Raw genomic sequence first — 27,164 nt, 5'->3', positions numbered from 1 at the left:
CCACCTGCTCCTTCTATCTCCACGATTTCTACCACACCATTTACTGTCGTCCCATCCAGCTCACTCCCACCCTGAGATAACTCCTGACTATCCAGCCCATTCCCACCTCCGTCTCCTGAAACTCCTGTCTGGTCCGACATGGGGGTTGCATCCTTCCACCTTTCCCCACACCCACAAATCCCTCATCCGTACTATCCTCTGATCCTCTGTTATGCCAGTGTTGCCTGGATCTCTTCCCCCCTCCCCCGCTTTTACAAGGCCCTCCAAATCCTCGAATGCCACGTAATCTTTCTTGCCTTCCGTATTCGCCTTCCTTCCGCAACCTCCTCCTTTTCTTCCAACATCTCCGCATCCTTTATACTGCCCCACCACCTCCTGGTTTCCTCCTTCCTCTCCACCTCCTGCCTGTTGTCGCGCTTCTGTCGCTGTATCCCTCCCTCTCTCCGCATCCACACCCTCCATCTCTTCATCAGGACAATTTCCAGCACCTCCCCCTCCTGGGTGTTGAACTTCGCCATGACATCTACCCTTCCTTTCAACTGGAACCTTGCCTTGTTCTCCCCCTTCCCAGGGCCCCGTTTTTCCTCTCCCCTCCAGAGCGGATTTTCCTCCTTCCCTCCCTGAGTCCCTAAACCCCCTCCTCTGCTGCCTTTCTCTCCTGTCCCTTCCTTCCCCAGCCCTCCTTTGGCGCGCCCCCCACCTCATCCCCCTTTCTCTCCCCTCCTGCTCGCCTCCTTTTCCCTTTTTCCCCTTTCCCTTGTGCCCTCCCCCTGGCACATCCTCTCAGGTTTATATTCGTTATCAGTGTGCTGCATTAGTATTGTGTTTCAGCGCCGTTATACAGTGTCATCTAGTGATGTGGTTTTATTTGTGTGCTCGACCTGTTTCTCGTCCATGACTGTTCCGTGCTACACTGTCACGTGGCTATTTTCATCGTTCTACGACTTTTTATGCTCTGGCTGTACTTTGCCTGGTGCCTTTTAATCTAGTGTGTGTTTCTTTCTGTAGCATAAATTTTTAGATTTGTATCTCCGGTTTACAGTCACCGCGTTGTATGCTTCTTTTCTTATGATCCACCTTTTTTGTTTCTATATTCCACGATGTTTTCTTTTTTATATTGTTTTAAATACTTCCTGTCTATTTATGTCTCTCGGATGAAGAGCAGCGCTTATGTTGCTGCCAGCCTTTCCCTAATGGCGAATGGAAATTGCTAAAAGGGAAGAAACAGGTGTCTTCAGTACTTCGTCTAATCACCTAAAGATGGCCGGAAGTTTCTGGACCGAAATATCGTGGTAGAATGTTGATGGGATCCGGCTGAAAACTCGGAAATTACTGGAAGAAGAAATACGCCGGGAAAATTTCAGAATGTACATACACTGGTGGAATTTCGTGACAACATAGATAATGACGAGCGCCTTTTTTCAAGTTGATTTTTGTTACACTGCATTTTGTTGAGTTTGAGCAATAGGCTTATCAGAAAAATCAATCTTATGGGAGAGATGTATCCACAGCTAACACAATAAGATTACACTACTGGCCATTAAAATTTCTGCACCACCAAGATGACGTGCTACAAACGCAAAATTTAACCGACACGAAGAAGACGCTGTGATATTGAAAATATTAGCTTCTCAGAGCATTCAAACAAGGTTGGCGCCGGTGGCGATACTTACAGCGTTCTGACATGAGAAAAGTTTAGAACTGGTTTCTCATACACACCAGCAGTTGACCGGCGTTGCCTGGTCTCGTGTAAGGAGGTGAAATGCGTACCATCAAGTTTCCGACATTGATAAAGGTCGGATTGTAGCCTTTCACGATTGCTGTATATCGTAAGGCGACACTGCTGCTCGCGTTGGTCGATATCCAATGACTGTTAGCAGAATATGGAATCGGTGGGTTCAGGAGGGTAATACGGAACGCCGTGCTCGGTCCCAATGGCCTAGTATAACTAGCAGTCTAGATGACAGGCATCTTACCCGCATGGCTCTAACGGATCGTGCAGCCACGTCTCGTTCCCTGAATCAACAACCATCTGCATAACCAGTTCGACGACGTTTGCAGCAGCATAGACTATCAGCTCGGAGACCGTGGCTGCGGTTACCCTTGACGCTGCATCACAGACAGGAGCGCCTGCGATGGTGTACTCAACGACAAACCTGGGTGCACGAATGGCGATACGTCATTTTTTCGGACGAATCTAGGTTCTGTTTACAGAATCATGATGGTCGCATTTGTGTTTGGCGACATCGCGCTAAACGCACATTCGAAGCGTGTATTAGTCATCGCCATACTGGCGTTTCACCCGGCGTGATGGTATGGTGTGCCATTGGTTACACGTCTCGATCACCTCTTGTTCTCACTGACGGCACTTTCAACAGTAGACGTTACATTTCAGATGTGTTACGACCCGTGGCTCTACCCTTCTTTCTAGCCCTGCGAAACCCTACATTTCAGCAATATAATGCACGACCGCATGTTGCAGGTCCTGTACGGGCCTTTCTGGATACAGAAAATGTTAGACTGCTGCCCTGGCCAGCACATTCTCCATATCTCTCACCAATTGAAAACGTCTGGTCAATGGTGGCCGAGCAAGTGGCTCGTCAAAAGACGCCAGTCACTACTCTTGATGAACTGTGGTATCGTGTTGAAACTGCATGGGCAGCTGTACCTGTACACGCCATCCAAGCTCTGTTTGACTCAATGCCCAGGTGTATCAAGGCCAGAGGTGGTTGTTCTGGGTACTGATTTTCAGTATCTATGCACCAAATTGCGTGAAAATGTAATCACATGTCAGTTCTAGTATAATATATTTATCCAATGATTACCTGTTTATCATCTGCATTTCTTCTTGGTGTAGCAGTTTTAATGGGCAGTAGTGCAGTTGGGTCAAAGTGAATCAAACATCTATGACTGCGTAATGCCTCTTTCAACTGCTGAAATTGGTCCTGACATTCTCTGGACCACACAAAAGGTACATTTTTCAGGCGCAGCGGTTAAGCAAAGCAGTAGTTTGTACAGCGTTAGGAATAAATTTTATAAAATAGTTGAGCTTCCCCTGATTGGAGCTCCTTAATGTTACGGGGTCCAGAAGGTCTCTAATCGCAACCAAGTGAGATGTAGTTGGATTTATACTCTGTGCATTTATTGCACGACCTAAATAGTTCAATTATTTCTGAAGAAGGATAACTTGCCCTTGTTGCACGCTATAACCAGCAGCAGTTACAATTTGAAATATGCAGTGTAATTTTGCTAAATGTCCAGCAGACATACAACCCAAGACACCAATATCGTCGAGATAGTACAAGAAGTGACTTTGGTTGTTAACTGTTCCATAAAATTGCACACCCTGAAGTACTTTCAAATTTTAGTACTTTAAATTGGAACAAACCTAAGTGAGTGTTTATCACAAAACGTTGTTTGGACTGTTTGTCCAGCGGTAACAGTACATATGCCTCTTGAAAATCTATCTTTGAAAGTAATTGCCTGTCCCAATCTGTCCAACAATTCCTCCGCATGTGGAACAGGAAAGCAATCCATTACTTTTATGGTTTTACTGTTGCCTTAAAGACCGCACACAAAGGTAAACGACACAAAGGCTCTTATAGGATGACGAATGATGATGCTCATTGGCTTGCAGAAACGAGATGGGTAACCCCATTGTCGTGCCATCTTTGCAATTCCTGAGCAATTGCTCACGTAATGCATGGAGGACAGGTCGGAAGTGGAGAAACTGAGCCTGTGCGACGTCTTGCACTGAGATGTGTGCTTCAAAGTCTTCAGCCCTTTCTCCCTCTCCCCCCCCCCCCCCCCCCCCGGGTTTATATAGCTGAACTTCACAAGACTGAAAATTTGTTTGAGACTGAGAATCACTAATTTGTAACACATTGTTCTGAATGCACAAACTGAGTAAATCAAACAAATCTGATGCAAAATGTCTGCAGTGTTCTTAGAATTTAGTGCATGAAAAGTAACATACTTTGTCACCGCCAGAAAAGTTGCTGGCAAACTACACATGACAAGAACTAGAATTTCTCGGCAGACAAAACAGAAGCAGGCTGCCGTAGAGGTGGGCTACTAATTCTAGCGTAAGTGTCTTCATTTATCAGGGAAACAAAGCACAACTGTCCAACTGTAACGTGATTGTCTTATGTTCTGTTTTAAATGAACAAAAAATTTGTTCGCATGCTTCTCCATATCGCTAGGTTGAGCTCTTGCTTCAGTGAGTGCACGGTCTGTACTACGTATGCCTGTTAAGAGTGCTGTCGGGGCTGCTGTGCGCCAACACGACCGCGGCTATCGGCTTTGCCTTGCCTGCCGCATAAACACACAGTCTGAATATGACCTTAACGTCCACATTGAGAGCAACTAGCATTATGGCACGGACAATTTTTCCAACCACGCCTCGAAAAACACTGAGGAAACGATTTTCTCCCAGTTTTTAACACACCCCGCGTGCTACGAGATTGAAAGCTTTTAGTTCTACTGTTCTTACTGCTCTTACTCTTTGTCGGAGCACTGTTCTTAATTACTTGAACACTGTTCTGTACATGAGAAGGTCAGGTGCGCTAAGAACAAAATAAATATACGAAGCCTCAAAATAAAATTCTGTGGAGTCCACAATCGTTTGAAATTCCACTACAGACAGAACTTTTCTAAATAATGGTCTGATAGTTTTAGAAATGCGCCGGTCCCTGTGGCCGAGCGGTTCTAGGCTGCTACGGTCGCAGGTTCGAATCCTACCTCGGGCATGAATGTGTGTGATGTCCTTTGCTTTGTTAGGTTTAAGTAGTTCTAAGTCTAGGGGACTTAACGACCTCAGATGTTAAGTCCCATAGTGCTTAGAGCCATTTGAACCTCTTTTGAATTCTTAGAATAGCAGCGTGAATGCGGGAGTCAGATTCGTTCTGTGTAATAGCACCACGTAACATTATGTCACTATACTTAATACCACATGAACACTTAAACTTGCAATGCCCGGTGAGACCTCCGCGTTCCGTCATCCATTGTCTGACTGTGTGAACAGGCTGCTGCTTCAGTAGAAAATATTTAAACCGTGCAGTAGTTACAGGGATCTGACTGTCAAAGCAGCCATCTAAGAATTTCACAAGTTCGTAGTATGCAACTTTTTTGGGAACTGTTTCTCCATAGACTTTAATATAGAGGCGATACACTTCAGTACTAACGGTTGACAAAAAGTAAGCATCACTCGCTTTTGGAAATTTGTGGTGAGTTCCTATGGGAGGAAACTGCTAAGGTCATTGGTCCGTAGGCTTACACACTACTTGATCTAACTTAAACTAACTTACGCAAACGACAGCATACACACACACACACACACACACACACACACACACACACACACGCACACGCATCCATGTCCGAGGGAGGACTCGAACCTCCGACGGGGGTTATCACGCTCTATACCTGTTATTTTGTAAGCGACGAAGTGTGCCTCTAATGGCGCTCTGTAGTTCGACCATTCATCGCCTTGGCTGTGGTCTGGGCTAATTTGGGAGCAGTTATCGTCAGCGGTGCTGCTTGGTTCTTCAGTAAAGACGTCAATAGCCTGACAGTGAGCAACAAGCATTCTATCCGCTGTGTCTGAAACTGTGCAAGTTCGGTTAGAGACATTTCCCGTGGCAGCTCAGACGTGTTGAAACAGAATGTTACACACTAATACAACTAACTAGAAGCAGAGCAAAAAAATATTAAAAAAAAAAGACGTGTTCCACGGGCAGGGAGCTGGTGTGGGATACGAGCCGGTTAAACGCCGATCGTCGTCGCCATTTGTTGTAACCAGGAGACGCTACTTTCGGCCGGCAATAACTGTCGGTTCTTTAATTCCTCTGGCAGAGGATTCGCAGCTCGTGGTCTAGTGGCTAGCGTTGCTGCCTCTGGATCATGGGGTCCTGGGTTCGATTGCCGGCCGGGATGTTTGTGTTGTCCTCATCATTTCATCGTCATCATTTGTGACAGTGGCTAGACTGGACTGCGAACAAAACATTGGACTGTGTAAAAACTGTGAATTCGTACGGGCTCTGATGAGCACGCAGATGAGCGACTCACAAACCAAACGTCAGGCAGAGGGCCCATCGAACTGGAACACATGAAACATTCGTTCACTTTGTTACACAAATAAATAAAGGATTTACTTAATTCTGACACATTCCTTTGGCACAGGAGTATTCGGTAATTTAAAACTGCCATAGACTAGCAAAGCATCACCTGATGCACTAATTAACAAATTGTTCTCTTGATGTACAATCTTCAATATTAAAAACTCTACAAGTTTATCGGAAACTTTGACTTCGTGTTGGCTGCTGTAGCTGAGGTCTCCAACTGGGCAGAGCTACTGCTAGCTCCACACTATATTGACCTCAGTGTGAGGACGCTGCCATGCTGAAAGAGGAGGCGTGGTTCGCAAGAGCGCCTCCCTAGCGTCGTTGGGGACTGCAGCGAGTCCTCGCTAATGTCTGCGGCATCGATTCGTGTTGTTAACTTTTGTGCCGTAACTGGGATTCTGTACGATACAATAATTGGCTAAGAAAATTCGAATAAAAACCCATTGTATAATTTATGGGGAGCCTTGTTTTCGCTCCGCCCAATCGATTTGACGAAAACGTTTTTCAAAAATCCTCCTTTCGGTATCTCGAACCGCTCATGAAACATGACAATTTTTAGGCCACATGTTCCCCGATCTGCAGGGAAGGAATTGGGTGCATCCACGCGACGAATCGGTGGATATAAAAAGTAGCATCTCCAGAATGAAAAGAGGTGTCAGTCTGTTCTCAACTTTAAATAAAACTTCGACATGTTGGCTACATCTCATATCTAATGAAGTATGGCCTAAAATGAATTATACGCGAAGTCTACGTAGTGCGTTTTTACCTCTGCAAAAATTTGAAAAATCCCTGCAGCCATTTACTTAGTTTCGTGCAGCGCAATAGCCACAACGAATAACGAAAAAAAAATCTGCCCTTTATCGAGCAAATATATCAAGTTATAAGATACAGAAGAGTCAAATTTCTTCTCCGAAAACTTTTCTAAAAATCAAATTATACTTATTTCAGAGCACCGGGTAAGTCCACTCCATCGCGATGTCGAGAAGACTAGTAGCTGTTATTGGCCAACGTCATTTGAGCCACAGCAACAAGATTCAAACTTGTTTGATTTCAAACGTCACCAGGTTAGCAGAGTAGGACACCTCTATAGCTATAGTTGTGGACGTGTTTTGTCACCTGAAGCTATCGCGTGCTGTTGGTCTCTTCTGTCCCTTACAGAAGATGTAGCTGAAACAGTTCTGCCACGAAACGTGCCATTTTTCGTTGGATCTTTTCTATTTCTTCTATCGGTCTATTCTAGTATATGTCCAAGACTGATGAACGATACTGATTATGTTTACTTAAACTTATGGTTTGCCGTCTGCAAAAGATTCGTATACATCTCATTTTGTCTATTAGTACTCTTCTGTTACAATTTCATGTACGGACTCATTCCATGAGCAAGGAGAATTCCTCCTCAACTTAATCCTACGGGACATGACATATTAAATCTAAAAAATATGCGCAATCCTCATCAAGGCGCCGCTCCTTCAGCTCTGGTAGATGACACATAAATGTTATGACACGTTGTTTACGTGTCATCTGTTGTTGTAGTGCTCGTCAGTCTTGAGGCTGGTTTGATGCAGCTCTCCATGCTACTCTATCCTGTGCAAGCTTCTTCATCTCCCAGTGCTTACTGCAACATACATCCTTCTGATTCTGCTTAGTGCATTCATCTCTTGGTCTCTCTCTACGATTTTTACCCTCCACGCTGCCCTCCAATTCTAAATTTGTGGTCCCCTAATGTCTCAGAACATATCTTACCAACCGGTCACTTCTTCTAGACAAGTTGTGCCACAAACTCCTCTTCTCCCCAATTCTAATCAATACCTTCTCATTAGTTATGTGATTTACCCATGTAATCTTCAGCAGTCTTCTGTTGCACCACATTTCGAAAGCTTCTGTTCTCTTCTTGTCCAAAATATATATCGTCCATGTTTCACTTCCATACATGGCTACACTCGATACAAATGCTTTCAGAAACGACTTCCTGACAGTTAAATCTATACTCGATGTTAACAAATTTCTCTTCTTCAGAAAAGCTTTCCTTGCTATTGACAGTCTACATTTGATATCCTCTCCCCTTCGACCATCATCAGTTATTTTGCTCCCCAAAAGCAAAACTCCTTTAAGTGTCTCATTTCGTTTCTTCCTACCAGGTTATTAACATTCTACATCCTTATTCTTCATATCTGTGTACACGACTGGCCATTAAAATTGCCACACCAAGAAGAAATCCAAATCATAAACTGGTATTCATTTGACACATATATATTATACTGGAACTGACATATGATTACATTTTCACCCAATTTTGGTGCATAGATCCTGAGAAATCAGTACCCAGAACACCCACCTCTGGCCGTAATAACTGCCTTGATACGCATGGGCATTGAGTCAAACAGAGCTTGAATGGCGAGTACAGGTACAGCTGCCCATGCAGCTTCAACACGTTACCACAGTTCATCAAGAGTAGTGACTTGTGTATTGTGACGAGACAGTTGCTCGGCCACCATTGACCATACTTTTTCAACTGGTGAGAGATATGGAGAATGTGCTGGCCAGGACAGCAGTCGAACATTTTCTGTATCCAGAAAGGCCCGTACAGGACCTGCAACATGCGGTCGTGCATTATCCTGCTGAAAAGTAGGGTTTGGCAGGGATCGAATGAAGGGTAGAGCCACGGGTCGTAACACATCTGAAATGTAACGTCCACTGTTCAAAGTGGGGTCAATGCGAACAAGAGGTGACCTGCAGGGTGATACGCCATTATGGCAATGACGAGTACAGGCTTCCAATGTGCGTTCACCGCAATGTCGCCAAACATGGGTGCGACCATCATGATGCTGTAAACAGAAGCTGGATTCATCCGAAAAATCATGTTTTACCATTCTTGCACCCAGGTTCGTCGTCGAATACACCATCGAAGACGCTCCTGCCTGTGATGCAGCGTCATGGGTAACTGCAGCCACGGTCTCCGAGCTGATAGTCCATGCTTCTGCAAACGTCGTCAAACTGTTCGTGCAGATGCTTGCTGTCTTGCAAAAGTCCGCATCTGTTGAGTCAGGGATCGAGACGTGGCTGCACGATCCGTTACAGCCATGCAGATAAGATGCCTGTCATCTCGACTGATAGTGATATGAGGCCGTTGGGATCCATCACAGCGTTCCGTATTACCCTCCTGAGCACAGCGATTGGATGTTCTGCTAACTGTCATTGGATCTAGACCAACACGAGCAGCAATGTCGCGATACGATAAACCGCAATCGGGATAGGCTACAATCCGACCTTTATCAAAGTCGGAAACGCGATGGTACGCATTTCTCCTCCTTACACGCGGCATCACAACAACGTTTCACCAGGCAACGCCGGTCAATTGCTGTTTGTGTATGAGAAAGCGGCTGGAAACTTTCCTCATATCAGCTTTTGTAGGTGTCTCCACCGGCGCCAACGTTGTGTGAATGCTCTGGAAAGCTAACTTTCGCGCCTGTAGCACGTCATCTTCGTGGTGCAGGAATTTCAGTGGCCAGCAGTGTACTTGTTGACACGAGCAGACTCGTGAGGCGTGTGTGTTGTGTGGCAGGTGGTGATGGTGGTGGCGCTGGTGGCGGCGCCGCTGCTGGCCGAGGCGCAGCGCGTGCTGGGCTACGACAGGAGGGACTACGAACGCGGCTACGAGTACGAGATGGGCCGGCGCGACGGCTACGAGGACGCCCGCGACCGCAACTACGACACGTACCGCAGGGGCCGCGGGTACGGCGTGGCGCGCGGCTGACCCAGCACGCAGCCGCTGTGCCACAAGTCCCACGACACTCAAACTCTACACTGCGCTAACAACTTATTAACAAAATGTTTACCCGAGTTTTGTATTTTAAAGCTCCTCAAATAAAACGAGTGTGGCTGTATGAAACATGGCCTCTCTTGTATTACATTTGTTACTTACATGTTTTTCTAAGAGACAATCTCCATTTGCCCGCACCTCGTGGTCGTGCGGTAGCGTTCTCGCTTCCCACGCCCGGGTTCCCGGGTTCGATTCCCGGCGGGGTCAGGGATTTTCTCTGCCTCGTGATGGCTGGGTGCTGTGTGCTGTCATTAGGTTAGTTAGGTTTAAGTAGTTCTAAGTTCTAGGGGACTGATGACCATAGATGTTAAGTCCAATAGTGCTCAGAGCCATTTGAACCAATCCCCATTTCTAACATTCAGCGTGGTGTCTGTTTGTTCTACACTCCTGGAAATTGAAATGAGAACACCGTGAATTCATTGTCCCAGGAAGGGGAAACTTTATTGACACATTCCTGGGGTCAGATACATCACATCATTACACTGACAGAACCACAGGCACATAGACACAGGCAACAGAGCATGCACAATGTCGGCACTAGTACAGTGTATATCCACCTTAGCAGCAATGCAGGCTGCTATTCTCCCATGGAGACGATCGTAGAGATGCTGGATGTAGTCCTGTGGAACGGCTTGCCATGCCATTTCCACCTGGCGCCTCAGTTGGACCAGCGTTCGTGTTGGACGTGCAGACCGCGTGAAACGACGCTTCATCCAGTCCCAAACATGCTCAATGGGGGACAGATCCGGAGATCTTGCTGGCCAGGGTAGTTGACTTACACCTTCTAGAGCACGTTGGGTGGCAAGGGATACATGCGGACGTGCATTGTCCTGTTGGAACAGCAAGTTCCCTTGCCGGTCTAGGAATGGTAGAACGATGGGTTCGATGACGGTTTGGATGTACCGTGCACTATTCAGTGTCCCCTCGACGATCACCAGAGGTGTACGGCCAGTGTAGGAGATCGCTCCCCACACCATGATGCCGGGTGTTCGCCGTGTGTGCCTCGGTCGTATGCAGTCCTGATTGTGACGCTCACCTGCACGGCGCCAAACACGCATACTAACATCATTGGCACCAAGGCAGAAGCGACTCTCATCGCTGAAGACGACACGTCTCCATTCGTCCCTCCATTCACGCTTGTCGCGACACCACTGGAGGATGGCTGCACGATGTTGGGGCGTGAGCGGAAGACGGCCTAACGGTGTGCGGGACCGTAGCCCAGCTTCATGGAGACGGTTGCGAATGGTCCTCGCCGATACCCCAGGAGCAACAGTGTCCCTAATTTGCTGGGAAGTGGCGGTGCGGTCCCCTACGGCACTGCGTAGGATCCTACGGTCTTGGCGTGCATCCGTGCGTCGCTGCGGTCCGGTCCCAGGTCGACGGGCACGTGCACCTTCCGCCGACGACTGGCGACAACATCGATGTACTGTGGAGACCTCACGCCCCACGTGTTGAGCAATTCGGCGGTACGTCCACCCGGCCTCCCGCATGCCCACTACACGCCCTCGCTCAAAGTCCGTCAACTGCACATACGGTTCACGTCCACGCTGTCGCAGCATGCTACCAGTGTTAAAGACTGCGATGGAGCTCCGTATGCCACGGCAAACTGGCTGACACTGACGGCGGCGGTGCACAAATGCTGCGCAGCTAGCGCCATTCAAAGATATAGTAGCAATAGCAATTGAGAGATTCATACTTCATAAATTGGTAAGAGATGGAACTGATCCCCCATGGTGCACAAAACAGGTCCGAACGTTGTTGCAGAGGCAACGGAAAAAGCATTCGAAGTTCAGAGGAACGCGAAATCCCGAAGATTGGCTAAAATTTACAGACGCGCGAAATTTGGCACGGACTTCGATGCGAGATGCCTTCAGTGGGTTCCACAACGAAACATTGTCTCGAAATTTGGTAGAAAATCCGAAGAAATTCTGGTCGTATGTAAAGTACACAAGCGGCAAGACGCAGTCAATACCTTCGCTGCGCAGTGCCGATGGTACTGTTACCGACGACTGTGCCGCTAAAGCGGAGTTATTGAATGCAGTTTTCCGAAATTCCTTCACCAGGGAAGACGAACGGAATATTCCAGAATTTGAAACACGAACATCTGCTAGCATGGGTTTCTTAGAAGTAGATACCTTAGGGGTTGCGAAGCAACTCAAATCGCTTGATACTGGCAAGTTTTCAGGTCCAGATTGTATACCGATTAGGTTCCATTCAGATTACGCTGATACAATAGCTCCCTACTTAGCAATCATATACAACCGCTCGCTCACCGATAGATCTGTACCTACAGATTGGAAAATTGCGCAGGTCGCACAAGTGTTTAAGAAGGGTAGTAGGAGTAATCTATTTAACTATAGACCTATATCATTGACGTCAGTTTGCAGTAGGGTTTTGGAGCATATACTGTATTCAAACATTATGAATCACCTCGAAGGGAACGATCTATTGACACTTAATCAGCATGGCTTCAGAAAACACTGCTCTTGTGCAACGCAGCTAGCTATTTATTCGCACGAAGTAATGGCCGCTATCGACAGGGGATCTCAAGTTGATTCCGTATTTCTAGATTTCCGGAAAGCTTTTGACACCGTTCCTCACAAGCGACTTCTAATCAAGCTGCGGACCTATGGGGTATCGTCCCAGTTGTGCGACTGGATTCATGATTTCCTGTCAGAAAGGTCACAGTGCGTAGTAATAAACGGCAAATCATTGAGTAAAACTGAAGTGATATCAGGTGTTCCCCAGGGAAGCGTCCTGGGACCTCTGCTGTTCCTGATCTATATAAATGACCTGGGTGACAATCTGAGCAGTTCTCTTAGATTGTTCGCAGATGATGCTGTAATTTACCATCAAGTAAGGTCATCCGAAGACCAGTATCAGTTGCAAAGCGATTTAGAAAAGATTGCTGTATGTGTCAGGTGGCAGTTGACGCTAAATAACGAAAAGTGTGAGATTATCCACATGAGTTCCAAACGAAATCCGTTGGAATTCGATTACTCGATAAATAGTACAATTCTCAAGGCTGTCAATTCAACTAAGTACCTGAGTGTTAAAATTACGAACAACTTCAGTTGGAAGGACCACATAGATAATATTGTGGGAAAGGCGAGTCAAAGGTTGCGTTTCATTGGCAGGACACTTAGAAGATGCAACAAGTCCACTAAAGAGACAGCTTACACTACACTCGTTCGCCCTCTGTTAGAATATTGCTGCGCGGTGTGGGATAGTTACCAGGTGGGATTGACGGAGGACATCGAGAGGGTGCAAAAAAGAGCAGCTCGTTTTGTATTATCACGTAATAGGGGAGAGAGTGTGGCAGATATGATACACGAGTTGGGATGGAAGTCATTACAGCAAAGACGTTTTTCGTCGCGGCGAGACCTTTTTATGAAATTTCAGTCACCAACTTTCTCTTCCGAATGCGAAAATATTTTGTTGATCCCAACCTACATAGGTAGGAATGATCATCAAAATAAAATAAGAGAAATCAGAGCTCGAACAGAAAGGTTTAGTTGTTCATTTTTCCCGCGCACTGTTCGGGAGTGGAATTGTAGAGAGATAGTATGATTGTGGTTCGATGAACCCTCTGCCAAGCACTTAAATGTGAATTACAGAGTAATCATGTAGATGTAGATGTAGATGAGTAAATCAATCACAGATTTCCTGACTTTGCCATCCTCCGTCAAACTGAAGAAATATTACAAAATCTGCTGAATGGAATGAACAGTCTGATGAGAACAAAACACGGATTGAGAGCGAATCGAAGTGAATCGAAAGTAGTGAGAAATAGCAGAAATGAGAACAGCGACAAAAATTACATCGGGATTGGTGACTTTTGTATCACGCCTGGAAGGCGGCGCCTTGGTCTGCTCCGCAAACTGAAGGTTAGGCCGAATGTTGGAAGTGAGTAGGAGCAGAAAAAGGTTAAAATCGCTCGGCATTGCTCTCTGAAAATTGTTTAACTATATCACAATAACAGAAACCAGATGGCAGTTATAAGAGTCGAGGGACATGAAAGGGAAGCAATGGTTGGGAAGGGAGTGACCCAGGGCTGTAGCCTATCCCCAATATTATTCAGTCTGTATATTGAGCAAGCAGCAAAGGAAACAAAAGAAAAATTCAGAGTAGGTATTAAAAATCCATGGAGAAGAAATAAAAACTTTAAAGTTCGCCGATGACATTGTAATTCTGTCAGAGACAGCAAAGGAATTGGAAGAACAGTTGAACGGAATGGGCAGATTAACATCAACAAAAGCAGGAAGCTGTAGAGGTGAAAGCTGTAGAGCAAGACAGAGGGTGGAATACATCCAGAAAATAATTTAGGATTCAGGTTGCAAGTACTGTTCTGAGATGAAGAGACTGATACAGGAGAGGAATTCGTAGCGGGCCACATCAGACCAGTCAGAAGACAGATGACAAAAAAAATGCTGTTATTCAAAGGCTACGAAAGAAACTAATTCAATATCTACAGCCTACATATCATTTCCAGGATATGGTAAAGGACGAATAAAAGCAGTAACTAACAAAAAGCTGTAGAACCCTATATTCTTGACATTTTAATTAGGAATGACTTAATAGTAGAAGTAAGGAAAGGTAAGGCTCTCATCAACCCGAAGGCTGGTTTCAACATCTCGGTGCTTCCATATCTATCATGCCAGCCATAGTCGGACCTCAAAATTTAAGTACTCAAACATTTTTGTATACTGGCAACCTCGTTTCACAGGATCACTGAAAAAACAAGAATGCATCCTTTAAAAGACTCTTTAGTGGTATCTAACACAGGATCTTTCAGGACGTATACTAAATATAAGGGTAGATGGTAGTATATATTAAGTCCAATGAAACATTCAGTACGACGTGGGTCGAATTTTTATTGGCAACAGGAATACAACTGTTGAAATTTAATCCAAAAATTACTTACGGAAGGTATTAAGTAAAGGCAAATGATTAGTTTCCAACTTTCATAACTCCCACGCCCAACTTCAGTGCACTTTTGCGTTGTTCTTCTGAGGCCATCTTGGCGCCCTTTTCAGAGGCTAGCACTATTCGTAATACGATCAGTTTGCCTCATCCTCATAAGTAAAAATCTGATGGGTTAAAGTCGGGGGATCTTGGCGCCCAAGGGAAGGCCACCATTTCTGCCAGCCCATGTTCCGGGTCTTGTTACATTTAGATTAAGTGTCACTTGATGATTAGAATATTCAGGGACCCGTCATTCTGGAAAACGATATCCATACCTGTACTCAAAGAAACCTCTTCAAATAACGCTGGAAGCTCTTTTTCAGGGAAGTCCAGATAGCTGGGTCATATAACACGATACGATAGCACAAAGGGCCCGATCAGGTGACGGTCTATCACACCACATGACACATTTACATTCGTTCTTGAAAATGTGTCTCTACAAAGCATTTATATTTTCGTTGACAATCTGTCTACACTGAAGTTACAAAACTCATGGGATAGCGGCGTGCACATACGAGGGTTGGAACTTAAATAGTGGCAACTAATTAGTCACAACCGATACAAAACAGTTACATGTTTGCACCTGTTGTGTGTGATAGAGACTCGAATGTGACGCGCTTATTTTTCCTTCACCTCATAAAATATGTACTATTCATCCTAAAACGCCGCGTAGTTATACTGAACTAATCAAAATGTTTTTGAAAAGTATGTAACACATAAATGGACGGAAGTTAATAGTGAACATGTAGGAAAAGATACGGAAAGCATATAAAAATTAGTATAGACAAAGATTATCAAAACTCAAAGAGTTCGAAACGAAGAGGTGCTAGAAAGAGTAAAGGAGAGAATAATTCTATTCAGAGCTATCTCCAGTTGAAGAGTCTTATTATTGGCATGTGTGCTAAGGTATAGGTAAATTGTCATTGGAAGGACGAACGTGAGTGTCCTGTGTAGTAAGTACTCAGAGATGAAAAGATAGCAATAAATAAGAAATGATGGACCACTGCGCCAAGCCACCAAAAATTAAAATGACCTGTCGGTTGACTTTTCGTTACATCATCATTAGTTATTATGCCACCAGTTTTGTCGAGGAGTGGGCTGAACACTACAAAATTAGTATTGCAATCGTCCGCTCAAACTTTTAAAACTATGCAGTAGTGAATGATATCCGTCCGGGCTGCGTGTGGAAAGCTTCCTCGCCCTCTTTGGCCAGACCGCTGTCAAAATTAGTGACTCCTTACACCCGAAGTCTTCGGCCGCCATTTCTGATGATTTTTATTCAAATGTTGAGCAGTAGCTGGGATACGTGTTGATGCAAGGCTGTAAGGATCATTCCTAGTGATCCTATCAAATGAAAATTATGGATGCTTCGGCTTCCACATACGGGCAGAGCTAACTCAATCCGTGCTAATTTTGAAATGTATTTGTGATCCTGTAACATAGGATTAACTATTATAAGTTTTCTTAAATTACTTCTTTTTTCTATTTTTATTTGCTGGAGGCAGGTTGGGGAAGTAGTCAGTTCCCACTGTTCCATAGGATATTACTTATGGGTAAATCCTCTCTCTCCAGGTTGCATTATTGAAGCCACCCATAATTAAATAATTCTCTTCCTTCTTCGTTCCCGATAGAAGCGACGTATCTGTTTCATGGAAATTTGTTAAAAGGTTCTTCGGTCGGTTAAAGGGATTGTATGGAACTAGAAGGCAAAATGGACGTCATTTTAGCACTTTCATTTGAGAATGATTGTTTTTCAGATATAATTCTTATGAACAGAAAAGCGCCAGGAATTTTCCTTTCATCTGTTACTGATTGTGACAGAAGTGTATTGCAGAGGAACCCGAAGACCTTCCACTTTAGTGACTGAGACACTCCCTGGCAGATTAAAATCATGTGCGGGACAGAGACTCGAATGTGAGACATTTTTCACGGGTGAGTGAACTATCGTCTGAACTATTCAAAAGATCTTCCTTCAAGATACTTAAATTTTGAAAACTCACGTTTCCACTCAGCTGTATTACTCCAGAATTTATCACACACCTGGTTTCAATTGTTAACAGACTAGTTTTTGGTATCCGCATACGATAAAAACCAAAAAAAGGCACATGTATCATCACAAAGACGATCTTAAATATAGTAAAGAGATTACACAACTTACTGAGGACTTACACTTTGAAATCGTAACCAATTTTGATACAACTCAAAATCAGTATAAACTATCAAACTCAAATACAAAAGTAGGTACAGCGTCTCTTAATTTCGTGACGAAGCACCAGACACTACTGAATTAACAAGTGATCTTCAATACAGAACAGATCGTAAAAGACGTTGCCCAGTAGGAAGAGATCTTACAACACACTGAAGAGCATCTATCTATTGCCAAAGTTCAGAAAACACTCTATATTTGGCCTTGTAATATTAGTGACGAACTGTTAATATACAAAGTGGATCACATGGAGGTTAACTGCTGTGGAAACGACTCAGGTTACAGCAGATTACAACATTATAAATAAAGTAGAATTTTATTTTGTGCCACCATCCATAAACAAACGAAAGAATAAGTGGAAATATGTGCACAGAATTGTCTTAAGATATCATAAAATTTCTCTCTTGTCAAAATATTAACAAAATTTTACTTACGGCCGTGTGTCATGGAGAAGTACAAATTGTTGATGGAACACATATCTTCGCAAACTAACATAGGACTTTTTGTAAAACAATTTTTCTTGACATGCAGAAGGGACCGGTTGGTAGGACATGTTCTTAGGCATCAAGGGATCACAAATTTAGCATTGGAGGGCAGCGTGGAGGGTAAAAATCATAGAGGGAGACCAAAATATGAATACACTAAGCAGATTCAGAAGGCTGTACGTTGCAGTAAGTACTGGGAGATGAAGAAGATTGCACAGGATAGAGTAGCATGGAGAGCTGCATCAAACCAGCCCAGGACTGAAGACCACAACAACAACCACAATATGTTATCTTAACATAACGCTATCATCATATTTATGTACACAAAACTTTGAATGAATTTCACATTGCTAATAAGCAATCTCACAAAAAATCAGAATACCATAACGGAGCACAAATGCTCTCCTGCTTTGAAAACGAATTTATCCTATAGAACTGCATGTGTTCTGCTCGAATTCGTATATAATGATACGAATAGGTGGGCCACAGAGTGGTGCGGCATCTGTTGGCATAGGAAAGTTGTACAGGAACAGAAATATTCAGCGAAAAAGTTAACACTACAAACAGAAGATTTATTTAACTTTTATTTGTCCAGGTGTACGAAGACACTGCAAATAATACTGCAAGAGAATGAGTCCAGCTGTTACACTGTCAAGTAGGATGAGACTATCTGAGCAAAAGCGCGCACTATAGTCTTGGAGCGTAATGGTTCCGAGCGCGAGTGGGCTGAGCTGGTGCCACCCGCCGTCTCATATCGCGGAGGCAGAGGACGGTCGAAGTCCTGAGTTGCAGGAGATGTGGACCAGCAGGCTCGCGCTATTGCGTCCGCCAGATCCCGATGGAACCGCTATCGATGTCACACGGAAATTTACCGTTCCGTTGCTATGAAGCTCGAGGGGTGGTATCAATACATGATGTTGTTGTTGTTGTTGTGGTTTTCAGTCCTGAGACTGGTTTGATGCAGCTCTCCATGCTACTCTGTCCTGTGCAACTTTCTTCATCTCCCAGTACCTACTGCAACCTACATCTTTCTGAATCTGCTTTCTGTATTCATCTCTTGGTCTGCCACTACGATTTTTACCCTCCACACTGCCCTCCAGTGCTAAATTGTTGATCCTTTGATGCCTCAGAATATGTCCTACCAACCGATCCCTTCCTCTGGTCAAGTTGTGCCACAAACTTCTCCTCAATCCTATTCAGTACTTCCTCATTAGTTATGAGATCTACCCACCTAATCTTCAGCATTCTTCTGCAGCACCACATTTCGAAAGCTTCTATTCTCTTCTTGTCCAAATTATTTATCGTCCATGTTTCACTTCCATACATGGCTACACTCCATACAAATACTTTCAGAAATGACTTCCTGACACTTAAATCTATATTCGATGTTAACAAATTTTTCTTCTTCAGAAACGCTTTCCTTGCCATTGCCAATCTACATTTAATATCCTCTCTACTTCGACCATCATCAGTTATTTTGCTTCCCAAATAGTAAAACTCCTTTCCTACTTTAAGTGTCTCATTTCCTAATGTAATTCCCTCAGCATCACCCGACTTAATTCGACTACGTTCCATTATCCTCGTTTTGCTTTTGTAGGTGTTCATCTTATATCCTCCTTTCAAGACACTGTCCATTCCATTCGACTGCTCTTCCAAGTCCTTTGCTGTCTCTGGCAGAATTACAATGTCATCGGTGAACCTCAACGTTATTATTTCTTCTTCATGGGTTTCAATATCTACTCCGAATTTTTCTTTTGTTTTTACTGCTTGCTCAATATACAGATTGAATAACATCGTGGAGAGACTACAACGCTGTCTCACTCCCTTCCCAACCACTGCTTCCCTTTCATGTCCCTCGACTCTTATAACTGCCATTTGGTTTCTGTACAAATTGTACATAGCCTTTCACTCCCTGTATTTTACCCCTGCTACCTTCAGAATTTGAAAAAGAGTATTCCAGTCAACATTGTCAAAAGCTTTCTCTAAGTCTACAAATGCTAGAAATGAAGTTTTGCCTTTCCATAATCTATTTTCTAAGATAAGTTGTAGGGTCCATATTGCCTCACGTGTTTCAACATTTTGGTGGAATCCAAACTGATCTTCCCTGAGGTCGGCTTCTACCAGTTTTTCCATTCGTCTGTAAAGAATTCGCGTTAGTATTTTGCAGCTGTGACTTATTAAACTGATAATTCGGTAATTTTCACATCTGTCAACACCTGATTTCTTTGGGAAAGGAATTATTATATTCTTCTTGAAGTCTGAGGGTATTTCGCCTGTTTCATACATCTTGTTCACCAGATGGTAGAGTTTTGTCAGGACTGACTCTCCCAAGGCCGTCAGTAGTTCCAATGGAAAGTTGTCTACTCTGGGGGCCTTGTTTCGACTCAGGTCTTTCAGTGCTCTGTCAAACTCTTCACGAAGTATCTCCCATTTCATCTTCATCCACATCCTCTTCGATTTCCATAATATTGTCCTCAAGTACATCGCCCTTGTATAGACCCTCTATATACTCCTTCCACCTTTCTGCTTTCCCTTCTTTGCTTACAACTGGGTTTCCATACGAACTCTTTATGTTCATACAAGTGGTTCTCTTATCTCCAAAGGTGTTTTTTATTTTCCTGTAGGCAGCATCTATCTTACCCCTAGTGAGATAAACCTCTACATCCTTACATTTGTCCTCTAGCCATCCCTGATTAACCATTTTGCACTTCCTATCGATCTTGTTTTTGAGACGTTTGTAGTCCTTTTTGCCTGCTTCATTTACTGCATTTATATATTTTCTCCTTTCATCAATTAAATTCAACATTTCTTCCTTTACCCAAGGATTTCTACTAGCCCTCCTCTTTTTACCTACTTGATCGTCTGCTGCCTTCACTACTTCATCCCTCAGAGCTACCCATACTTCTTCTACAGCATGTCTTTCCCCCATTCCTATCAATTGTCCCCTTATGCTCTCCCTGAAACTCTGTACGACCTCTGATTCTTTCAGTTTATCCAGGTCCCATCTCAAATTCCCTCCTTTCTGCAGTTTCTTCAGTTTTAATCTACAGATCATAGCCAATATATTGTGGTCAGAGTCCACATGTACCCCTGGAAATGTCTTACAATTTAAAACCTGGTTCCTAAATCTCGGTCTTACCATTATATAATCTATCTGAAACCTGTCAGTATCTCCAGGCTTCGTCCATGTATACAGCCTTCTTTTATGATTCTTGAACCAAGTGTTAGCTATGATTAAGTTGTGCTCTGTGCAAAATTCCTACCAGGAGGCTTCCTCTTTCATTTCTTAGCCCTAATCCGTATTCACCTACTACGTTTCCTTCTATCCCTTTTCCTACTACCGAATTCCAGTCACCCTTAAATTTTCGTCACCCTTCACTATCTGAATGATTTCTTTTATTTCATCATACATTTCTTCAATTTCTTCGTCATCTGCAGAGCTAGTTGGCATATAAACATGTACTACTGTAGTAGACATGGGCTTCGTATCTACCTTGGCCACAATAATGCGTTCACTATGCTGTTGGTAGTAGCTTAACAGCACTCCTATTTTCCTATTCATTATTAAACCTACACCTGCATTACCCCAATTCAATTTTGTATTTATAACCCTGTATTCACCTGACCAAAAGTCTTGTTCCTCCTGCCACCGAACTTCACTAATTCCCACTATATCTAACTTCAACCTATCCATTTCCCTTTTTAAATTTTCTAACCTACCAGCCCGATTAAGGGATGTGACATTCCACGCTCCGATCCGTAGAACGCCAGTTTTCTTCCTCCGATACGTAATACCACAACATATTGTGATTGATTAACTGGTTTTTTAATTAGATCTAATACACTGGTTTCTGTTGTTGTCTGCATCTCATTCTGGTGTTCATTACTGATTCGTCTGCCGCTTAGAAGCAATTTCACACTCCAAGGCAAAAGGGTGTCCCAAACAAGTCAGCGCTGCCTTCCTCTTCGACAAGGCCGTTGGCAGAATGAGGGTGACTCCTCATACTGGAAGTCTTCTGGCGCCATTTCTGATGCTTTTTATTTAGATTTTGAGCAGTAGCTGGGATAGAACCATCGACCTAGGAGGTTTTCATTATTAGAGACATAATTCTCAGTCAAACCTACAAAAACAAAGGGTGTTCGATTGGTGGCCTTGCCAGCAAGATCTCCTGCTCTCTCACCCATTGAAAACATCTGGTCATGGGCTACGGAGATAATGGCATGCCACAACTCTCCAGCCGTTATGAGTTATGATCTGAGACATGAGTCGGAGCACCATGGAATGAAGTAGCCGTGTCTGCCACCTCAGTCCAATTTGATTCTCATCCAGACTAGAGCCATTTCAGTCTCTATGGGTGACAATCCTGTGTACTAAATTTCGCACCCATCACATAACGACGTCATGCATAAATTTAATCATCTATTCTTCCAGTTATACTGGAAACGCACAATAAATTAAATTTTGTTATTTTCTATTATTCTTGATATTGCATTGTTCATGGCCAGAAGTGTATTTCCAGCCATTGCGTATTTGTGCCATATACTTCCATATCTGTTATGCTTCGTGGTAGAGCTACATGTTCACTACAACTCCAATGCACAGTGTAAGCGATCTCAGATTTGACGTCAAAGTAGTCAACACACTAATTTTGAAGTGAAAGACCAGGGTTAATGAATATACGACTGGCGTCCTGTAACTAGCGAAACACATTTATTTCTGAAAGCAAACTGGTTTAATTCAAGATCCCAAAAAGCAATGTTTTTATCCTCTGTTTTGGCTACAAAGCCTTATTTTTCAACATAACCTCCATGCTATGCGATGGCCTATGAAGTTTTGAGAGCTGCTCTCGAATAAGCATACTTCTGTGACGCTTTGCGTTATCATAGAGAAATTTGTTCGTATTTTTGTGGCGACGAATACATTGAACTCGTTTCTTCAGTTCCCTAAGGGTAGCACAACACACTTCAGAGCACCACATCGGAGGACATCAAACTGAATAACCCCTCCTGAGGCCCAGAAGCCCGTCGGCAAGGCTTTACCGGCTAACGCTGCGGCTTTGAACTTTTTCTTCGGAGGAGAGGTGGTGTGGCGCCACTTCACGGACAGTCGTTCAGTTTCCGATTCGCCTGGGACGATGTTCGGCAAAAAATAGTCACGATTAGCCACGTAAGGCTCAGGCAACTCCGCAGACATGACCCATCGTTGCTCTATATGGTCTTCTGTTAGGCAGCGAGGAACCCAGCAGCCACCACCTTTGAGTACCCCAACTGGTGGATGAGTGTGTCAGCAGTACCAACACATACGGAGAGTTATGCAGCGAGTTAGCCGGCCGGTGTGGCCGAGCGGTTCTAGGCGCTTCAGTCTGAAACCGCGCGACCGCTTCGGTCGCAGGTTTGAATCCTGCCTCGGGCGTGGATACGTGTGATGTCCTTACGTTAGTTAGGTTTAAGTAGTTCTAAGTTCTAGGGGACTGATGACCTTAGAAGTTAAGTCCCATAGTGCTCAGAGGCATTTGAACCATTTTTTATGTAGCGAGATATTTGATTGTGATCCGCGATCACCTCGAATGAGAATGTCCGCACGTTCCAACATTGCACGTGTCACAGCTGTGTGCGATCGTTCAGCACGAGAGAGATCGGACAGGTTTGCGCGATCATGTTTGGATGATGACAGACGCTTCCCCCAAAGACTCAACGTGCTGTTGCTCACTGATAGGTCTCCGTAGGGATTCTGCGGACGCCTATGAATATAAGCTATGGTCTAGTTTTCCGACACAACAAACTAAGTGACAGCTCTCTACTTGGAGCGCATCTCCATTACAGACGCCATTTTGAAGGCTACGTATTGCGACGCCACCTATCAGAACTTCGTGAAACCACACGGGCTGAAGCGGGAATATTCCACGAAGTCTGACTACAAAGTCCGTATCATTTCAACCGAAATGGCCTAGAAAAAAGTGTATTGTACTAGTTGTTTAATGCAACTCGTAGTAAACCAACTGGTAAAGTGGTTCCCTAATTTTACCGCATAATATCTGTCAAAGAAGCAACACTCTGCATCGTCTACGCCAACAGCTCGCAAACTTGAATGTTCTAATGGCGACCTCTCTCTCTCGCAGCAGCAGCTACGACATGGGCTACGAATACGGCAGGGGCCAGCGTGACGGCTACGAAGAAGGCCGCGACCGCTTCAACACGTACCGCTGGGACCGTGGCAACGGCGTCGGAAGGGGATGAAGTAGCAACTACGAACGCCTGCTGAAAAGTAATGCCTCCGAATTTTTTATGTGAAAACTCTTAAAGCTTTTTAAATAAAACAAAGGTTATTAACATTCTACATCCTTAGTCTTCATATCTGTGTACACTAATGGCCATTAAAATTGCTACGCCAAGAAGAAATTCGGATCATAAACAGGTATTCATTGGACAAATATATTAGACTAGAACTGATATGTGATTACATTTTCAGGCAATTTGGGTACAGATATCCTGACAAAACAGTACCCAAAACAACCACATCTGGCTGTTATAACGGCCTTGATACACCTGGGCAGTGAGTCAAACAGAGCTTGGATGGGGTGCAGGTACAGCTGCCCATGCAGCTTCAACACAGTACCACGGTTCCTCAAGAATAGTGACTGGCGTGTTGTGCCGAGCTAGTTGCTCCGCCACCATTGACCAGACGTTTTCAATTGGTGAGAGATCTGGAGAATGTGCTGGCCAGGGTAGCAGTCGAACATTTTCTGTATCCGGAAAGGACCGTACAGGACATGCAACATGCGGTCGTGCATTATCCTGCTGAAATGTAGGGTTTCGCAAGGATCGAATGAAGGGTAGAGCCACGGGTCGTAACACATCTGAAGTGTAACGTCCACTGTTCAAAGTGCCGTCAATGCGAACAAGAGGTGACAGAGACGTGTAACCAACGGCACCCCATACCATCACGCCGGGTGATACGCCAGTATGACGATGACGAATACACACTTCCAATGTGCGTTCACCGCGATGTCGCCAAATACGGACGCGAACATCATGATGCTGATAACAGAACTTGGATTCATCAGAAAAAATGACGTTTTGTTATTCGAGCACCCAGGTTCGTCGTTGAGTACACCATGGCAGGCGCTCCTGTCTGTGATGCAGCGTCAAGCGTAGCCGCAGCCATGGTCTCCGAGCTGATAATCCATGCTGCTGCAAACGTCGTCGAACTGTTCATGTAGTCTTGTAAATGTAACCATCTCTTGACTCAGGGATCTAGACGTGGCTGCACGATCCGTTACAGCCATGCGGATAAGATGTCTGTCATCTCGACCGTTGGTGATACGAGGCCGTTGCAATCCAGCACGGCGTTCTGTATTACCCTCCTGCACCCACCGATTCCATATTCTGCTAGCAGTCATTGGATCTCGACCAAAGCGAGCAGCAATGTCGCGATAGGAAAAAGCGTAATCGCGATAGGCTACAATCCGACCTTTATCAACCTCGGAAACGTGATGGTACGCGTGTATCCTTCTTACACGAGGCATCACAACAACATTTCACCAGCCAACACCGATCAACTGCTGTTTGTGTATGAGAAATCGGTAGGAAGCTTTCCTCATGTCAGCACGTTGTAGGTGTTGCCACCGGCGCCAGCCTTGTGTGAATGCTCTGAAAAGCTAATCATTTGCATATCACAGCATCTTCTTCTTGTCGGTTAAATTTCGCGTTGTAGCACGTCATGTCCGTGGTGTAGCAATTTTAATGGCCAGCAGTGTATTTTTTGCTCAACATCGTTACCCTGTCGACGAACACATTTCTTCCAACGAGAATCCAGTTTATTGATACCATAACTGCACAATGTTTGTCATTGTTGACGGAGCCACAACCTCACCATTGCTTGCACCGTTTCATCACTATCAAAGTGAAGTTGTCGAAGGTGTTCTGTACGTTTTGGCAACAGATAAAAATAGAAAGGATACAAGTTGTGAGTGTATCGAGGATAATTGATGGCAGTGGCAGTGAACCTATGGGGTCGAACTGCAGATGTCACAGTGTTGTGTGCTACTGCCATTGTGAAGCAGAGGGTGCTCCCTGTGTGTACGAACTCTTCGAATTCCAAAATCGATTGCAGCACGCTGTTTCTCACGCACCGACATAGTTACGGTACACACCGCGACTTGAGACACTACATTTCGGAGCCCTCTAGCGGCGGAGGGTGCAAATATGTAGACGTGAACAATAAATATGTAGAATATAATAACGTTTGTTTTATTTAGAAAGCTTTAAGAATTTCCATGCAAAAAGTTAAGAGGCATTACTTTTCAGTACGCCATCGTACCTGCTGTGGCAGCAACATGTAACAAGGACTGCCTCTACCTCTCCTGACCTTCACTAAAGAAAGTCTCCAGTTTAAAAACAGACATTACTAATAATTTCTTGTATTGGCTATATTTTTCACTACATATTTCGTCCCAAGTTTCCATTATAAAGTGATATTAATACATTATGTGACGTCTGAAACGTACCCTTAGAAAAATTTATGAATGACTGCTGAAAACCGCTTTCATTATTTGATTTTCAAACAGCTGAGCAGAACTGAACATACTGAGACATTTAGCTCTTTGCCTATTCTGATCAACACTAAACTGACACACAATATTTTTAGCGCAACGCAGTCTGACTTTCAAAAATCCCTACAACAGAATGGACCTGACTAACAATAACCTATACCTTTCATGACTCACTTACCTCACAAAAATCTTCGTTACTCGAACTCCTGCAATACTGCGAGCGCCACTACTGCCAGCTAAATAAAAGATTCAAACTGCTGAAGGCACTAACTACTGATAGGCATAGTTAGCAAATGAAAGATTTTGATAGAGAACAAACAATGTATTTAACTTAATAGTGTTCAAAGTCATAATATATAATATATTAGTTCATGACATCCAGTCTTACAAATTTACTGTCTCTGATGGACACACGTCCAGACCATCCGCTCTCAAAACTCCGCCATCTCTCTCCCCACATCCACCACTGCTGGCGGCTCACTTCGAACTGCGCAACGCTACGCACTGTTAACAGCCAACTGCCCAACACTACAATAGAGAATATTTCAACAATGCCAACCAGCCACAGACTGCACACAGCACAGTCAGTGATTTTCATACAGAGCGCTAGGTGACGTTACCAAAATAAAAACCTAAACAGCCTACTTACACGTCTTTCACCTACATAGGTGAAAAGTGTGACATTAACTACTTTTGCACTAACATATGTGAATATTGCAACGCCTGGAAACAATGGCTCAAATCAATACAAATGAGGAGGATCTATAAAAAATTATACCACCAATAAGTTATTAAGATGGCAGAGGAATGATGTACACGTTGGCCTAACAACGTCCTCTCTCGTATGGACGAGAAAGTCAGTCTTATGCCGAGCTCGGCCAGTGAACAGATCTCGAACGAAGTGTAAACGTAGAAATAAACCGATTTTGCCTCAGTTATGTCGGAAAGAGGCTCCCCGAGCACTATGGAACTTAACATCTGACGTCATCAGTCCCCTAAAACTTAGTACTACTT

At 44.1% G+C, this 27,164-nt stretch overlaps 1 protein-coding gene across 2 annotated transcripts in view; it reads left to right on the top strand.

Moving 5' to 3' along the window:
* The window catches only part of LOC126266815 (uncharacterized), a 56,299-nt gene extending 32,371 nt beyond the window's left edge, over nt 1-23,928 (top strand). The window contains exons 2-3 of one of the 2 annotated variants that reach the window (XM_049971370.1): nt 9,685-9,854; nt 23,718-23,928. In XM_049971370.1, coding sequence (XP_049827327.1) covers nt 9,685-9,854; nt 23,718-23,835 — 288 coding nt within the window. In that variant the 3' untranslated portion in view covers nt 23,836-23,928. The remainder of the gene's footprint in view (nt 1-9,684; nt 9,855-23,717) is intronic. The other variant, XM_049971371.1, reaches the window with a different exon arrangement.
* The last annotated feature ends 3,236 nt before the right edge of the window (nt 23,929-27,164 follow it).

The sequence above is a fragment of the Schistocerca gregaria genome, chromosome 4 (assembly GCF_023897955.1).
Source record: "Schistocerca gregaria isolate iqSchGreg1 chromosome 4, iqSchGreg1.2, whole genome shotgun sequence".
NCBI classification, from domain to species: Eukaryota; Metazoa; Arthropoda; class Insecta; order Orthoptera; family Acrididae; genus Schistocerca; species Schistocerca gregaria.
The sequence above is the reverse complement of the archived record's forward strand: the minus strand, read 5'-3'. Positions and strand labels throughout refer to the sequence as shown.